The sequence below is a fragment of the Apostichopus japonicus genome, chromosome 20 (assembly GCF_037975245.1).
Source record: "Apostichopus japonicus isolate 1M-3 chromosome 20, ASM3797524v1, whole genome shotgun sequence".
NCBI lineage: Eukaryota > Metazoa > Echinodermata > Holothuroidea > Aspidochirotida > Stichopodidae > Apostichopus > Apostichopus japonicus.
This window is the reverse complement of record NC_092580.1, coordinates 35,198,297-35,213,476: the sequence shown is the minus strand read 5'-3', so window position 1 is coordinate 35,213,476 and position 15,180 is coordinate 35,198,297. Positions and strand designations below refer to the sequence as shown.

Below are 15,180 nucleotides of genomic sequence, written 5' to 3'. Positions count from 1 at the left end.
CACACAATACAAATTTAACAATGCATAGACAATTCCTTACCATTCAATACATAGACAAATCATTACCACACAAAACATAGACAAATCATTACCACACAATGCATAGACAAATAATTACCACACTGTACATAGACAAATCATTACCAAACAATACAAACACAAATCATTAACAAACAATACATAGACAAAGCATTACCACATAATACATAGACAAATCATTAACAAACAATGCATAGACAAATCATTACCACACAATGCATAGACATACCAGACACATCCAACATTTAAGATGTAACTCCTGAAATATATACAAGGAAATCTCCAACCATTGTTGGATAATGTTATCCATGTCATGGCCCAACAGAAAACCTGCCAATAATATACTTTTACTAAAGAAAGGCAGTTTGTCACCTTGTATGGAACACCAACAAACTGAACCAGAAATTTAACCAGAAATGTGTTAAGGTTTTGATGATGCTATTTTAGATGCATCTTTTAGGAAACAGGAATCTAAAACCTAACATATCAAGCTTACAAGGCCTTAGAGTTCACAAACTGTTCTCGTTTTGCACTAGCATTTGAGTAATGTTTTAGCATAATTGGCTTTTGCAAAGTGAATTGTACCATCTGACATGCACCCACCTATTCTGTTGTCAGTGTGTGTGTGTGTGACTGATAATAACCCTATTTTAGATACTTTTGCTCAATCATCTTTACTCCATCTTCTTGCAAATATGGAAGCTTGTTGTCAATATAACGTTCACACCATTCCTTTGGAATAGGAACATTTTCAAAAATGTTAAGCTCATCTCTGGCTTGGACTGAATTGACCTTGTCCTCATTTCCATTCTTTCTCATTAATTAAACAAGACCAAAACTGTCTCATATCCAGATACAAGAAAACAAGTAAGAGGTTTCTTTTGTTCTATTCAATACAATACATCCACATGCAAGGTATGAGATCTGTTCAAGATTCCATTTTGAGATATTGTATACAAGATTTTCACCTTTTTCTCTTTACCACTTCCAACTAGACTTCTTCTACTCAATATTGGCAATACCTATGCTAAGAATGAAAATATCCCACCTTCCCTTGGAGATGTAGTGTCCACAATGTTATAACAATTTGGCCTCTGAGGACCCCTATGAATTTTCCCTTCACCAAAGACACTACACTTCTTGTTTCCACACAATATTTGGCATCAGTATACCAACTATAAGATTATTCCAAGCTTCCCTATTGGAGATATTGTATTTACAAGCAAGGTGTAACAAAAGCACACACAACATCAACATCCCACAAGTTATAAACACCAATGTTGCAACAAATGATGAATCAAATTTGAACAGACTCACTCTGCTATCATCAAAGTACTGTAGAATAACATTTATAGGAAAGAAAAAAACATTACTACAAATAAAAGCAGATGGACTATTTAGCATTTCACTACCAACATAACTTCTTCTATTTACCAGCAAATACATTCACCTACCTAGTATATAATTGGATGTTTTCTATGATAAACATAACGTTCTGCAGCACGGGATGGATAGATACATTGCTATGAGAGTCATGGTGTTAGCAAGAAGCATGAATGTAACATGAATCACTACAGTACAATGAGATTTCTAGTACAAGACACACCACCACAAAGAACAAGACACACCACCACAAAGAGAAAGACACACCAACACAAAGTACAAGACACACCAACACAAAGAACAAGACACACCAACACAAAGTACAAGACACACCAACACAAAGAACAAGACACACCACCACAAAGAACAAGACACACCAACACAAAGAGAAAGACACACCAACACAAAGAACAAGACACACCAACACAAAGAACAAGACACACCAACACAAAGAACAAGACACACCACCACAAAGAGAAAGACACACCACCACAAAGAACAAGACACACCAACACAAAGAACAAGACACACCAACACAAAGAACAAGACACACCACCACAAAGTACAAGACACACCAACACAAAGTACAAGACACACCAACACAAAGAGAAAGACACACCAGCACAAAGAACAAGACACACCAACACAAAGAACAAGACACACCACCACAAAGAACAAGACACACCAACACAAAGAACAAGACACACCAACACAAAGAACAAGACACACCAACACAAAGAGAAAGACACACCACCACAAAGAACAAGACACACCACCACAAAGTACAAGACACACCAACACAAAGAACAAGACACACCACCACAAAGTACAAGACACACCATCACAAGGAGAAAGACACACCACCACAAAGAACAAGACACACCACCACAAAGAACAAGACACACCAACACAAAGAACAAGACACACCACCACAAAGAACAAGACACACCACCACAAAGAACAAGACACACCAACACAAAGAACAAGACACACCAACACAAAGAACAAGACACACCACCACAAAGTACAAGACACACCAACACAAAGAACAAGACACACCACCACAAAGTACAAGACACACCAACACAAAGAACAAGACACACCACCACAGAGTACAAGACACACCAACACAAAGTACAAGACACACCACCACAAAGTACAAGACACACCACCACAAAGAACAAGACACACCACCACAAAGAACAAGACACACCAACACAAAGAACAAGACACACCACCACAAAGAACAAGACACACCAACACAAAGAACAAGACACACCACCACAAAGTACAAGACACACCAACACAAAGAACAAGACACACCACCACAAAGTACAAGACACACCACCACAAAGTACAAGACACACCACCACAAAGTACAAGACACACCACCACAAAGTACAAGACACACCAACACAAAGAACAAGACACACCACCACAAAGTACAAGACACACCAACACAAAGTACAAGACACACCACCACAAAGAGAAAGACACACCAACACAAAGAGAAAGACACACCAACACAAAGAACAAGACACACCACCACAAAGTACAAGACACACCAACACAAAGAACAAGACACACCACCACAAAGTACAAGACACACCACCACAAAGTACAAGACACACCAACACAAAGAACAAGACACACCACCACAAAGTACAAGACACACCACCACAAAGAACAAGACACACCAACACAAAGAGAAAGACACACCACCACAAAGAACAAGACACACCACCACAAAGTACAAGACACACCACCACAAAGAGAAAGACACACCAACACAAAGAGAAAGACACACCAACACAAAGAACAAGACACACCACCACAAAGAGAAAGACACGCCAACACAAAGAAAAAGACACACCAACACAAAGAGAAAGACACACCAACACAAAGAACAAGACACACCACCACAAAGAGAAAGACACGCCACCACAAAGAAAAAGACACACCACCACAAAGTACAAGACACACCAACACAAAGAACAAGACACACCATCACAAAGAGAAAGACACACCAACACAAAGAACAAGACACACCAACACAAAGAGAAAGACACACCAACACAAAGAGAAAGACACACCAACACAAAGAACAAGACACACCAACACAAAGAGAAAGACACACCAACACAAAGAACAAGACACACCAACACAAAGAACAAGACACACCACCACAAAGTTCAATCAACATGCTCACTGACTCACTTGCCTCATTCATAACTCACTTCATTCAACATGCCAATTACTGACTCACTTGCCTCATTCATAACTTACTAATCAATCAACATGCCCACTGACTCACTTACTTCATTCATAACTCACTTCATTCAACATACTCACTGAATCACTTACCTCATAGGCTCATTGAGTATCTCACTATTCAGCCAACATGCTGACTGAATCACATGCTTTATTCATACATCTCCAAAAAAGATTTTCAAATCCTGTTATATGTGTTACATAATTTGAATTGATTCCAAACCCTGGACTAGTGAAGGACATGTTGAATCCCCTCATACCTGAGATTCATCTGTGCTCTGTGTCCCATTGAAAGATGGTGAGGAGGATTGCATGGCAGCAGCTCCTGTAACAGCTGCAACAATTGGCTCTGAATTTGATGCATTATGCTCTGCCTCCCAATGAGAATGAAGTTGCTCAGGGGAGGGTAGACTTGCCATACAATTAGGACAGATGAAACCCTGCAAACAGAAATATTCCAATACTTCTAAAACTTTCTCATACAGCACCTTAACTTATCTTGAGTCACCAGTCATCACTTTATGCTGTTGCCACACAGGTTCTTATAGGCAGTTTAACACATTGGGCATGGGTTGAAAGCTACAAAATACAGTCATTAGACACTGATCAGTCCTCAAATGATGAACCATCATAAAATCATCATCTGCTTCAAATGATGATATAAAACTTTTGACATCTCCCCTCATTACAAAATTTCAAGCTTTCAATCCCATTTTCAGGTTTAACAAGTTAGTCTATACAGTAGGTTGTTTATGCATTTTCAGCTCAAAAGCTGGCGCATCAGTTGCTCGGGAATTGCTTTCTAGTGTAACTAATTCAAAAAAGGCACACTTATTTTAAGTTCACTCAGAGCCCTCTAGTGATTAATGACTATATGAAATGAGCTGCCTGTTTGAATGTATATGAAGTTATGAGTCCAGATCTGCCAAGCAAGTTTTGATTCACATTTTGCTGAAAACAATGACGTACGCCAAGAAGCATGGTTGATTTAAGCGGAGTGCAAACCAAGTACGCTACTTATAAGTGTGATATATGGCCATTCTTATAAACTAGCTACTTATAAGTGTGCTATATGGCCATTCTTAGAAACTAGCTACTTATAAGTGTGCTATATGGCCATTCTTATAAACTAGCTACATATAAGTGTATATATGGCCATTCTTGTAAACTAGCTACTTATAAGTGTGCTATATGGCCATTCTTATAAACTACAGTAGCTACTTATAAGTGTGCTATATGGCCATTCTTATAAACTAGCTCCTTATAAGTGTGATATATGGCCATTCTTGTATACTAGCTACTTATAAGTAAGCTATATGGCCATTCTTAGAAACTAGCTACTTATAAGTGTGCTATATGGCCATTCTTATAAACTAGCTACATATAAGTGTATATATGGCTATTCTTATAATCTAGCTACATATATAAGTGTATATATGGCCATTCTTATAAACTAGCTACTTAAAAGTGTGCTATATGGCCAATCTTATAAACTAGCTACTTATAAGTGTCTATATGGCCATTCTTATATACTAGCTACTTATAAGTGTCTATATGGCCATTCTTATATACTAGCTACTTATAAGTGTCTATATGGCCATTCTTATATACTAGCTACTTATAAGTGTGATATATGGCCATTCTTATAAACTAGTTTGACTTTGCTGATAACATGAATATTTAAGACTTTTTTGTCCCTCTGCCACCCCTTCCCCATCCTACTACATTCCATCAAGGAAGAAACATTTCCAACCTTATAACAAAAAGAATTGCAATCAGAAGCACTGCAGTCTGAGATACTTCAATAAAAAGCAATCATGTACCCTTGATATTTGCCAACCAGATACTTTAAACACTATAAAAAAATACTCTCCTGTGCTATTACTAGTAATTTAAAGTGTACGAGTCCCACTCTGACTATCACCAACCCTTATAAATGCAAGTCAGATAGCATTTCCCATACATATCTCAACAATAACACATCACTAAATATGAAGCTAACCAGAAAGCCTGTAACCTTAGTGATTCCTTGCCACATGACATAGCACAAGGTGCAACACTAACACATCACTTAATATGAAGCTAACCAGAAAGCCTGTAACCTTAGTGATTCCTTGCCACATGACATAGCACAAGGTGCAACACTAACACATCACTAAATATGAAACTAACCAGAAAGCTTCTGACCTTAGTGATTCCTTGTGTCATGATGTAGCACATGGTACAACACTAACACATCACTAAATATGAAACTAACCAGAAAGCTTCTGACCTTAGTGATTCCTTGTGTCATGATGTAGCACATGGTACAACACTAACACATCACTTAATATGAAGCTAACCAGAAAGCCTGTAACCTTAGTGATTCCTTGCCACATGACATAGCACAAGGTGCAACACTAACACATCACTTAATATGAAGCTAACCAGAAAGCCTGTAACCTTAGTGATTCCTTGCCACATGACATAGCACATGGTGCAACACTAACACATCACTTAATATGAAGCTAACCAGAAAGCTTCTGACCTTAGTGATTCCTTGTGTCATGATGTAGCACATGGTACAACACTAACACATCACTAAATATGAAACTAACCAGAAAGCCTTTCAGCTTAGTGATACCTTGCCACATTTTGTATGAGAACATTATACCTAACACTTGGAACAAGATTTTAAATTGTTGATCACAACTTCAAGTGATCAGCATGGTTCTTGCACAAATGTGGACCTACAAAGTGCATCCATGCTTTACTTTTGCAGTCAACTCTTTCAGACTTTGACCTATATAAACCTCAGATGACCAATGACCTCCACCAATTTTGAGAAGATTCTTGTGCTCTCCAAGGGGATCTTCATACCAAGTATGAAGTAAACCAAACCCTTACTCTTAAATCATCATATTTACAATGTTGGAACTTTGTTGACCCCAGATGACATTGACCTCGAACAATTTCAATAGAGTTCTATTACTCACCAAGCATTCTACATACCAACTATACAGTTCAACATGGATGTCCTTTTTTGACTTATTATGTTTACAAGGTCTCAGATTTTCACCTGTCCACCTCAAATGAGCTTTGACCTTCACAGAAAAGAATGAGGTTCTTGAGCTCAATAAGGTGGATCCAGGTCCCAAACTTGAGCTACAGTATCATGTTTAAAAGCAGGTGTCACATATGCACACAAACCCACACACACCATCATCATTGCATAGATTCTGTCTGCCTTCAGCAAGGAATCAAAAATACAATGCCAAATATCTGTTGGTGATACAAAACAAGAAAAAAGATATCTGTCACTCACGGAAGCTTCCTGTTCATCTGCCTGTCCTGAGGTTTTACCAGTCTGATGTGAAAAGATTGAAGGGAGAAGTTAGTGCACTACCTAAACCAGAATGCAAAAATGCATTGTGGTTTCGCTGATGTAACAAGAGCAGTTTTCTTCATGAATCTGACGTAATGTATAGTGATTTTGTACATGTTTACAAGGTTTCACGATTTGACCCTGATGACCCTAAATGACGTTTGACCACCACCAAAAACAATAGGCTTCTTTAACTCAATGTGGTACTTCTACACACTAAATTAGTGGTCGGCCTAAGCTTCGAGCATTGAGATATCCTGATTACAAGGTTTTCACAATTTTACCCCCGGTGACCCCAAATGACGTTTGCCCTCCACCGAAAACAATATGCTTCTTTTACACAATGTGGTACTCCTACACACCAGATATGAGGTCTGCCAATGATGCCCTTCTTGAGATATCGTGTTTATGAGGTTTTTACAATTTGACCCCTGGTGACCCCAAATGACCTTTGCCCTCCACCGAAAACAAAAGACTTTTTGTAATCAATGTGGTACTTCAACACTATATGTACAAAGTGATCTGACCTTTCCTTCTTGAGATACCGTGTTTACAATGTTTACCCTCCAAATGTCAAATGTTTTGAACTCCACAAAAAAACAATAGGCTTCTTGTACTCAAATGTGGCACTTCTACACAACTGATATGAAATTGGTCTGACCTTCCCTTCGTGAGATATCGTGTTTACAAGGTTTTCACAATTTGACCCCTGGTGACCCCAATGACCTTTGACCCCCCTCCAACAACAACAGGCTTCTTGTACTCAATGTGGTACTTCTACATACTAATTATGAAATTGGTCTGACCTTCCCTTCGTGAGATATCGTTTTTACAAGGTGGGGCTCACAAACGCACTCACACACATACACACGCACGCACACGCATACGCCATTATGGATGCAAAGGTTACGATTATCATCAAAACCAAAAATGTTGAGGTTGGGCAACTAGGTGGCTAGACGTCCGGCCTAAAGGTCCGGCTTTTGAGCACCATTTCCTCCGTCTGGCATATATAAAGCTTATTTAAATTACTTCGGGTATACTTAAAACAGTGGAAACTAAATGCCATAATAATAAAATAACTAAATTTATCATCTGTTTCCAATGGCTTGAATCAACTATTAAATGTGACTTCTAACATCACAAAGAGAAGGCTTAATATAAGCTGGTTTATCCATGATTATTAATAGACACAGTTCTAAACCAGCCCCAGTGAGGTTTTCTAGTCCTTTGGAATTCTCTTCAGTAAACTATCATAAGCAATGGAGAAATTAACAGATCATTTTCATGTTAGAACATTGATTGGCAACACAAGAAGTTAGGATAATGAGAATGGATATGTAGGCAAGTGATGTAACAAGTCATCATTCGTGTGACATATTTCCCAATTTATAGGGAAATATGTCACACATTTGTTGCTCTTTATTAATTTGGATCTCGAATGAGTGACTTTAGTCATGACTTTATGTTCATAGGTTTTGAATTGGGACTCAGGTCGGTTACTCAACTCCAGAAGGAAATTACAGGTAGTGACTCAACTTGACCTCAAAGTGACAGTCACACCTTACAGTCACACCTTAGTACAATATATATCTCATGTAGGCAATTGTCCAGTGTTGTAAATGGCACTTGGGAGGACACTGCAATATATGATAAGAGCTGTGTCTTCAATGGAGTCCACTGGACAACATTATACTTGAAAAGAACTGAGGTAAACAGCTTTCCACGTGAGATTCTAGTGTACATTACAACAAACTTGAGAATGTTGAATAGAATTTAATAACAGGTTTAGCCTCATGCAGTGTGTACTAGTAGCACACTGGTCTTTAAAGTCATTTTTACAAAGACTGACATACAGATATAAAAGTGTGCATTGTTGTCATGTGGTATTGACCAACCACAGTATGCGAACATCAGCCTCCTCTTTACCTCAATTTCTTTGCCCTTTCGTCGGAATCTTTTCAGTGCATCCATGTTTTCCCTCTTTGTTGAAACCGTCAACGAAGTTCAGCTTAAGAGTTTAATTGGTTGCTCCTGCCTTGCTCCTGCCTTGCTCCAGTTTTCAGCTCTTTAAATTTGAATTTACATCCACTCTTGCAATAAAAAGTAAAGTACACAGGGTAATAGTTAGGAATACAGATTTCAAATGACTCACCACAATCAACTCCCCATTAAATGTTTTAAGTCAAGGCATGTAGTAAAAGTTATATAAGGATGGCACCATTGCTTATTCATCTGATAATAGCCAGTCAGCTAATAGATGCATCGCTTGGAATACAGTATGTTTACGTGTACATGCATCGCACAAAATTAAACAAAAAGAAAGTCAAATCGCTTAAACTTTCACATATTTGGAGCTTGGTGTTAATTAGTAATCACACCTTGATCATGGAATCATGATCAGTATCTTTAGAAAACTATCGTCACACATTGGAAAGCATCTACATGAGGAAAGTTTATGTGTGTCTTCCATGCAAAGTGTCTCTGGTCATTGATGACCTGTTTACCATATAAACGATCTCACACAGGTACTGGCGTGACTGGCTATGTTGGACGACAATCGGTTCAATAAGATTCATTATCCTACAATTGGTTGAACAAGCAAGAGTGCCATCCTTATTTAACCAATCATCAGGTAAATGGTATAATGAATGTAATCTACCATTTGGTAAATAAGCACCATTGCAACAATATGGAAGAGCACCATCTATATTTACCTACCTTACTTAAAGTCTAGAAGCCATCAATTGGTCTATTTTGCTTTTTAGCAGCAAAATAAGTGCTGATGAGAAAGATAAAAGCTATATTTAATTTCCTTGCAACCACACTACTGTATGCCTAAGCTAGACCTAGATTAAAGCCTCATTTATGCAATTTAATCTCCACAGTCCAAACAATCCTTTTTGAATACCGCTGTCACTATATTGTATTATCACACAATTTAGCATACAGTATGTGCAGAGTTTTGAGGGAATAAAAAATTCAGACTATAACATTGTCTTTCCTTTAACCAAATCATGAATCAAACCATGCATAGGCAGGTGTATTGCCCTTTAGCTTTTAGTCACTGTACTGCTCTGTTTGCTGGACAATCACTACTGTATCACCCATGGCACTATGAAATGTCTGGCTCTCTCTGTCTCTCACAATTACATTTCTGTAGCAAAGCAAGGTGTTCGAAGGAGGCATTTACCAAATTAACATCCAGTCATTTGTTCTTCCCTGGCAGTCAAATCTGTGACCCTTCATTTATCGTTCAGTAGTACATGTATATTACAGCCAATGCATTTGCTTGCACCCAATAAATAGTACCTAACCAAAGCCAGCTTAAAACATAAGATAGGGCTTCCTTCACCTGGTGCAGCACAAATCCTCCCAAGCAAACAATACTAATGTGTAGGAGTAGCCTACTGGGTATATGGTATGCATAGTATTACCACTACTGTATCCATTCACTAGTTACAGTATAGCAGAACAGTTTACCGCAGTAAGACGTTAATAGTAATAGTCTTATCATAGCGATAGTTATTGTTACTCATCAAGTCTAGTTTCAATAAGTTAAGGTGACCAGCAGTCCCCGATTTCCAGGGATGGTGTCCAGGTTTCATCTACAACCCACATTAATAATTTTCCCAGAAATGTAAGTATTGATTGTTTACAATTACATTCATCAGTCACTGATGAAGGAAGATCAGATCACTGAATAATTAAATCAGCTGTATTTTACATGGTTCATCTCTTTGAACTTATACAAACTTATGTACAGGAGACTCCCAGTTGCCTTCCAATTTTGTGGCAAACTGAGTTGTTGTATCTTGGGCAAAAAACCTGTTTCAGGATGAGTGTTTGAACATCATCCTTGAAACATCGAACCACCAAAACACTCAGAGGACCTCAAATTCCATCCACCCTTTTAGCATATGTTTCTGGTTCATGACCCTTTAAGACAAAATGGAAAGGGTGGGAGTGTCAGGGGGGAGAAGAGGATCAACATCACATCATGTCCTACATTCATTGGAAGAAAATATGGTAACTTTACGTAGGACTGATAATAAAGTGCATCAGTACCAGTGCAGTAGGCTAGGTCAAGCAGTGTAATAGCGTGCTGTAACATTGAGACTTGCGCAGTACTATGTGACAAAATGTCCCACTTCAAAATCAGATAGAGATGTTCGCACTAATATTGTAAAGTGGGAACTATTCACCCAATTGTCGGTTCAATAAGGATGGCGCTCTTGCTTATTTACCCGATAATTGGTTCCATAAGTGTTGCTCTGGTGCTTATTCACCCGATCATCCATTCAATACTTTGCACTGGTGTTTATTCACCCGATTGCTGGTTCAATAATAGCAGTGCAGATTACTTATTGACCTTAAATACCTAATCATTGGCTGAATGAGCGATACATTGGTGTTTATTTACCCCATTATCAATTAAGTAAGGGTTGCCTGATTGTAGGTTTAATATGCGTGAAGTAATGCTTATTTAGCGGACCATCAAGAGTTAAAGGGTCCAGGGAGTTGGGTGTACACACCTGTCTCCCTTTTAGCCCCTTCCCTTAACAATTAAAAAACACTAGAGGTATATTAGTCTTAGAACCTTGCATGTAACAAACATTAGAAAAAATCATTTATAGCCTGAATATGCAAGTAGAGTGAACCATTTCACATCTATTATGTTTGGAGGACCCATAACGTTTCAGAAACCTTGGGGTTATACCCCCTCCAAGAGCATACAAGTGTAATTGAAAAAATATATTTAAGTTTCTTTGGGTAAGCTCCATGGTTTTTATATACAATTACACTACAATAAGAAAGTATACATATGAACAGGTTTGCTGTGGTACAGTATTCTGCATTTGTGAATGCCTCGCAAACATATTACCAACATCACCTTCTCACTGTTTCAGACAAGGAATAAAAAATGTAGTGATTGCACAATCCAAGTTTTTTATCCCATGCCATCATCTGACATTGAAAATTTGGCTGTGAACTCTAAATTGTGGCAACAAATGAAGTTCTTCTGCCCATTTAACATAGCATTTTGATATAATTTATTGTTAGGATGATTGACTTTAGGATGTTTTACAAATTTTTCCGGGCAACCAAAGCCCCCATCCCCAAGTATGCTCATGCCCTCCAGTGTCACAATCTAGTTATGGCCTCTCACATGAGAAATCCCAGGGGAATCCCCGGTATAAATGGAATGCATCTAATCTAAGGTGACCAGACGTCCCCGATTTTCGGGGACAGTCCCCGATTACAGTGTGCTGTCCCCGATAAACAAGTGTCCCCGAAAATGTCCCCGATTCGTCAAAATGTTCAGGAATTTCGAAAATATCACACATTATTAGTAAAATAATTGTAAAAACAATGTTTAGTCAAGTGTGCAGTCGCAGAACGGAACACGAATTTATGACACAAGCAACTCACAAGCTCTCAAAGAACCACGTAAAGTAAGTGAATTTCATCTAAGAAAAAGCTCCTTTTTTAAAAATAAAGTTGATTTAAAAAGTGCAAGCACCTTAGGCACTTGAAAATTTTCCCCTCCCCATATCAGTCACCCAATAAATGTCCCTGATTCCAGTCAGGAAAATATGGTCACCTTAATCTAATCCCCTTTAGCTTTATCAGTCTCTCAGATCACAGATTGTGATTGGGTGAGTATGCAAGGGCACCCAGTTTGTTCCCCAGTTGTAAATATATACAACCATACTGTTATTGCTACAAGGCCTACGTTGACTTAAAGGGTGTGAAGACTCGCGCGCAAAGAAACGTCTCATGCCGGTAATCTGACCTAGTTTCGAATAAGGTGTAACAGAAATGTTAGACACCACCATCGATCCCAGAAATTACACACACAGCACACAGCCGTCAGTAATTAGACACTACAGTAGTGCACAGTCAGTACATGCAGCTACGGTCAATACCCACAACACAGTGTAAATAGCAGCGATGGACATCTCAGGTCTAGATAAAAGATAACAAGGTATCACATTTCATTACTGTCTGCATTTTGTAGCGACACAAACAAAACATCACTTGCAAGTAACGGAAAGTTAACTTTTCAGATGGCCGCGCGCGGTTTGGGGTGAGTCTTCAAAGCCTTTAAATTCTCTGCAAATGGGTGAATCATTTGGCAAAAAAGTACATTGCTTGGGTTGTGTGATTACTAACTAGGCTACACAATAGTACCCGAAAAAGTGTGCAGTTAGGGATCGGTTAGTCATGCTTAGAGTATTAATGGTATACATAAAGAGGATTTAAGTTAGGATAGCCTTACATTGGGCCATCATAGAGAAGCATTCCATTCCACCTGTCTTAGTTCAAGTTCAAATTTATTTCTCATATGGCATAAAAAACTGAAGTACAAGTAGGCTGGTACTTATTAAAACTGAAGAATGATGACATATGAACTGATGGACACTAGAAAACCAATGCTGTTTATCAAAGCTAGTGACCAGTTGGTGCTACAAATGATTTAGAAATACCTGAATCCTGTTTAGCGATAGGCTAGGTCAGGAATAATACAAACATAATCCCATTAACACTACAGCAAAGGACAGCTACTGAAGTATAGGACACTGTATGGCTAGGCCTAACTTAGGACTAAGGCTAAGCGTTGGCCTAAGTTAAGTTTGGCTAGGCTACTGTATTACTACTAGGCCTAGTAGCGTTATACTACTTAGGCTTACTAGCTTACTGTAGCCAGGACATGGGCAAGCTAAAACTAAAAGTTAGGAGTAAGATTAGCTCTGGTTACATACAAAAATACTTTTGCCTCCTGCTATATATGAATCTATATGTGCGATCCTCAACTTGTCCCTCGATTAGAAGTTACCTGGAATAACTTTTGTAATGTAAAATGTCGCGCAACCGTTCCAAATGCTAAAGATGTGGTAATACCTACCAGTGATATGTACTGAGCTTTAAGACTAGGTAAACCCACAAGCTTTTAGTGGTCATGTACCGTGACGTCAATTGTTTGTAGTTGTACTGTCTGGTGCAGAGCTCTAAATATACGGCTCTGGTCTGGTGATGAGACGGCTGGGATCTGAATTGTTTTACTTACTAATCCTCTTATTGTAGCAACTATTGGACCCAATGGTCTTCATTCATTTACCCACTGACCCATTTTTTTCTTCTAACTCCCTGCACTGCCTTATTACTTAGTAATAAATTTCATGTATTTCCGATAATCTGTTTATGTACTGCAGTAAAGTGGTTAAATCTTTGCAGATGCGTTTCCTCGAATGTCATTTCATTTTGCTGATATACGTTTGCCTGATGTGCATGTAATGACGTATCCAAGCTTTCTAGTTCTGGGAAGCTCAAATCATTGGTACGTATTGCAGTTACACAGAATCCCTACAACCCATTTTGCAAAGTTATGTTGAAGGTTACGCCCCCGAATGAATGATAAGGTCACGTTTGCGGCTACCAAATGTGCTAGAAACAGTCAGCTATGGCCAAACTTCTTGAACTTCACTTCACACAGGTCAGAATGACCAAATGAGTTAGTATTGTCATCAAATTACAACAAAATGTTGAAATTCTCTCATTCGGTCATCTCTAGCAATATGGATATTTGATGAAAGTGTACAATTTAGGGTAGGTATATCAGTCATCGCTTTTGCTTCTTCTATCTCAATTATTGATCAAAACACTTCATGCTGTGCTACCTAGTAACTTTGTCAATGGGTTTTATTAATTCCTCTCAAAAAGGGTCGATTAGGCAGTTCTTATTTCATTAACATTTATTAACTGTACTGAAAATGAAAACAACTTGAATTAACCAAGAAACTTTCCCACATAGAATTGATCCTTTCCATTCAATTATTTCATGTTTGTTATTTAGCGCTTAATTTGCAATTGTCTGTCTGTGTCAGATCTCGAAATTTGGCTTATTTACTCGCTTAATGTATTTTCTTGCCAGTAGAACACATGGAGTAAGTCGATTAACAGTGTAGTCAAAGAATCTGCATGATTTCTGTACGTAACATATAAGTCCAGTGTTACTACTCCATCTATGACATCACACCTGTTTGCTTCAAGTTCACTTTTGGTACAAAACATGTCAAAACGATAGATAGGAATTGGATGAAAATTTGAATAGGCCGCTT

At 38.3% G+C, this 15,180-nt stretch overlaps 1 protein-coding gene across 2 annotated transcripts in view; it reads right to left on the bottom strand.

Moving 5' to 3' along the window:
* Positions 1-13,970, bottom strand: part of LOC139960861 (uncharacterized) — a 165,069-nt gene extending 151,099 nt beyond the window's left edge. Inside the window, exons 1-4 of one of the 2 annotated variants that reach the window (XM_071959499.1) lie at positions 13,899-13,970; positions 8,987-9,150; positions 6,998-7,039; positions 3,954-4,133 (exon numbers count right to left, since the gene is read on the bottom strand). In XM_071959499.1, the coding sequence (XP_071815600.1) occupies positions 3,954-4,133; positions 6,998-7,039; positions 8,987-9,031 (267 nt within the window). In that variant the 5' untranslated portion in view covers positions 9,032-9,150; positions 13,899-13,970. Of the gene's footprint in view, positions 1-3,953; positions 4,134-6,997; positions 7,040-8,986; positions 9,151-13,824 lie in introns of both variants that reach the window. The other variant, XM_071959500.1, reaches the window with a different exon arrangement.
* Positions 13,971-15,180: the final 1,210 nt, after the last annotated feature.